At 47.6% G+C, this 3,838-nt stretch overlaps 1 protein-coding gene across 1 annotated transcript in view; it reads left to right on the top strand.

Annotated features, from left to right (window-relative positions):
* Positions 1-1,017: 1,017 nt before the first annotated feature.
* Positions 1,018-3,838, top strand: part of ATP6V0A1 (ATPase, H+ transporting, lysosomal V0 subunit a1) — an 80,166-nt gene continuing 77,345 nt past the window's right edge. The window contains exons 1-3 of the mRNA XM_011929714.1: positions 1,018-1,114; positions 1,385-1,391; positions 3,293-3,456. Coding sequence (XP_011785104.1) covers positions 3,340-3,456 — 117 coding nt within the window. The 5' untranslated portion in view covers positions 1,018-1,114; positions 1,385-1,391; positions 3,293-3,339. The remainder of the gene's footprint in view (positions 1,115-1,384; positions 1,392-3,292; positions 3,457-3,838) is intronic.

The raw sequence follows: 3,838 nt of genomic DNA, 5'->3' as shown, positions 1-3,838 counted from the left end.
GGTGCAGTGGCTCACGTCTGTAATCCTAGCACTTTGGGAGGCCGAGGTGGGCAGATCGTGAGGTCAGAAGTTTGAGACCAGTCTGGCCAACATGGTGAAATCCCGTCTCTACTAAATAAATTTAGTGTGGTGGCGCAGGCCTCTGATCCTAGCTACTTGGGAGGCTGAGGCAGGAGAATCGCCTGAACCTGAGCGGCAGAGGTTGCAGTGAGCTGAGATTGCACCACTGCACTCCAGCCTGGGTGACAGAGTGAGACTCTATCTCAAAAAACAACAGCAGCAAAAAACTTGTCATCCTTAATTTGCAGTTCTTCATCTGGTCCTATGTTGTCCCCCTTCTTAACATCTATTGGCTCTATTCAGCCTTCTTTCCTTTTGCTTATGCTGTACTTCAGTCATACAGAAAAAAGAGATGGGGCCAGGTGCAATGGCTCACACCTGAAATGCCAGCACTTTGAGAAGCCAAGGCAGGAGGATCACTAGAGCCCAGGAGTTGGAGACCAGCCTGGGCAACCTAGGGAGATCCTGTCTCTGCCAAAAAAAAAAAAAAAAAAAAAAAATTAGCTGGGTGTGGTGGCACATGCCTGTGGTCTCAGCTACTTGGGAGGCTGAGGCAGGAGAATCACTTGAACCCAGGAGGCAGAGGTTGCAGTGAGCCAAGATCATGCCACTGCACTCCAGCCTGGGCAACAGAGTGAGACTTCATCAAAAAAAAAAAAAAAAAGAGAAAAGACAACCTTGCCTCAGTATAAGGGGTAAGGAAAAAGGATTCAGGGAGGCTCAGGAACTTAAGACCTCGAGCACCTGCAACTAAACTCCAGCCCCTCCTGCTAACCCTCCCCAGCCTGGACGCACAGCACTGGGGCCAAGATGGCGTCAGCTTGCTGAGTCTCGCCTGCGACCCCCGTGACTCCGCACTGCAGCAGCCCAGGCGAGGCCGCGCCCCATTGGCCAACTGCAATGAGGTCATTGCGGGGGCGGGGACCGGCGGCGGCGCAGGGGCGGGGCTTTGCGGACGCACGGACGTCGAAGCGCTGCTCCCGGAGCCGCGGAGGCTGCGGGCTTGGCTGCGGCGGTTGCTGTGACGGCGGTTGGAGGTGAGTTGGGGCTGTAGGTTTAGTGCAACAGGGAGCGGCTCTCGATGGACGTAGGAAATCCTTCTTAGAGCCCCCTTGATTGTCAAAGGAATTGGCAGGGATCTTAAGTCTTCGAGATAAAATGGGGGTCCGCCTCCTTCTTGGGCACCTGTTCTGTCCTGAGGAACCGGAGTCTCACTGCCCTTTGGAAGCCCCGAATCCTTTCCCTGCTTCAAGGGGTAGGCGGAGGAACCGGAGGTTATTGGATAGGCAGAAGAATTTCGGGGGCTTCTCAAAGGGTCTCTCAGTTTGGGGGTTTTCCTCTCCTTTTTTCCCATCCCGAGGTAGATGTGCCTGGGTCCAGAGAATTCCTGCTCATTGGGTAGACAGGAAATGAAGCAGGTGAATACCGTGGGAGGAGGCGAGGACCGGATGACAGGAGTGAGATTCTTCGAGGCAGGGCTCAGGGGCGCTGTAGTTGGACTCATCTTTTGCAGAATTGCTGTTTCTTCATATTTTGTTTTGTGATCGTCCAGACTACTTTGGCCTAATTAGTTTTCTGTTAGCCTCCATTGCTATAGAGATACTCTTGGGAGACCTGTGATCATTAAAGAGCAGGAGGAGGGAGGCGACTCATTGGAGGCTTATCATTATCCACAGCCCCAGAACTCCGCTGATCAGGCCTCATTTTATGCGTTTAGAGGTTGTAGAATCTCTCTTTGTTGAAGGGTGGTGCCGGTAACAGCTGATTTGGATGATTCAGATGTACAGAATCTTAACGTCAGCCTACATACTCTCTTGAGAAGTCCTTGCTTATGTCTGAGCGTGTGTTACTGTCTTGAACATCACACGCACAAAGGTTTGTTCGTTCCGATTTCTCAAAATGTCTCCCAGCCTTCTAGAAGAATAAATCTTCCTTTGATGTCAGACTCATCTGTCAGTACTCAGCATAGATGCCCTTATGACACTAAAAATACTGTACATTTTTCTGAGTTTGGATACTGGACAGGCTGTGCCTTAAACATTAGCTGATAGAGAATAAATAATTGCAGTTTCAGGACCACTGATAGCGCCAGTTGTCTCATACCCGACTACAGTAAGACAGCCCTAAAAGGAAACCTTTTTTGGCTCCTGAGATTTGACAGATGGAAGAATGACAGATGGAAGAATCTTGAAGGTAGGGATGAGAAACAGAAAGCTGCAGAGGTGGAAGGCTTATTCTTTGTGGCTTGATAAAACTGCTTTGTCATTACTAGTGTGTTCCTGTCATGCTTGATTTGAAATTGAGCTTAATATGCAAGCTGGTTGCTTTTTCCAGATAATAGTTATTTGTTTGAATTCCTAAGGGGGAAACACTATTTTCTGAGGAATCTGGAAGATTAACCCCTTTAGTGTAGCCATAGTTTTAGGATAGTGCCAGAACTTTGGGCTTTTAGAAATGTGCATTGTCAGTAGAAGGGAGAAGGATAGTTACAAGAAGGCAGACATCTTTATGAGAGGTAATCAAGACCTCTTTTTTTTTTTTTTTTGAGATGGAGTCTCGCTGTGTCACCCAGGCTGGAGTGCAGTGGCCGGATCTCAGCTCACTGCAAGCTCCGCCTCCCGGGCTCACGCCATTCTCCTGCCTCAGCCTCCCGAGTAGCTGGGACTATAGGCGCCTGCCACCTCGCCCGGCTAGTTTTTTGTAGTTTTTAGTAGAGACAGGGTTTCACCGTGTTAGCTAGGATGGTCTCGATCTCCTGACCTCGTGATCCGCCCATCTCGGCCTCCCAAAGTGCTGGGATTACAGGCTTGAGCCACAGCACCCGGCCTCAAGACCTCTTCTGTTTGTTTCCTGCACTAGCAAAAACAGATTGAACAGTGTGAAAGTCACTGCCTCAATATTGTGTCCTGGGTATTTAAAGAGTTGTTTGAGGTTCTCAGTTCCTGTCTTTAATCTGGATGCATTCTTCTATGTTGAGTTGCCCAAAATATTGTCATTTGATCCTGATGTTGACTGGAACAGAAGTGACTTTTCATCTGGCACTCTATGGGACAGCATTCAGGAACTTCCTTTGCAATTTCTCCTTTCCATCTTTGTAGACAGGGTGTCAAAACAATTGTTGACCTGTCCTCATAGGGTGGAAGAAATGTAAATGCAAGAGCCTTAGTGGGGTGTCGTTTGCTCTTAGCCCTCGTGGAAATTTCCAAAGTTATGTCATTTCTCTTTGCTTCAGGTTGGAGAGAAATCCAGGTACCCACTTGACTGTTACCTTCTGCTATCATGGGGGAGCTTTTCCGGAGTGAAGAAATGACGCTGGCCCAGCTTTTTCTACAGTCAGAAGCTGCTTATTGTTGTGTCAGTGAATTAGGAGAACTTGGAAAGGTTCAGTTTCGTGACGTAAGTAGTTGTGGGGCTGCGACTTGATTACTGCTGAACTCTGTTGTTATCATGGTCAGATGCCTTATGATGAATGTTTTATTTACAAAAATAACATTATAGCACTGGCTTCCTATTGGCAGAATCCACATTTTGAGTTGTCTTTCTAAAGGTGAGAATGTTTTGTGCCAATCCTTCCATGCTTTTGCTAGCTCCCACTTTCAGAACAATCCTAAGCATTCTCCAGGTAATTGGGATGCAGGGAGAGGTTACCAAACTAACCTGACCAAGGCTTTCACTTTGGTTTTGGGCTCTTTAACACCAATAGCAAGGTATTTTAAAAAATATATTGCAGTTTTTCCATATAGTAGTACTTTTTTTTTTTTTTTTTGAGACAGAGTCT

This window comes from Colobus angolensis, unplaced genomic scaffold (genome assembly GCF_000951035.1).
Source record: "Colobus angolensis palliatus isolate OR3802 unplaced genomic scaffold, Cang.pa_1.0 Scaffold83, whole genome shotgun sequence".
NCBI lineage: Eukaryota > Metazoa > Chordata > Mammalia > Primates > Cercopithecidae > Colobus > Colobus angolensis.
The sequence above is the reverse complement of the archived record's forward strand: the minus strand, read 5'-3'. Positions and strand labels throughout refer to the sequence as shown.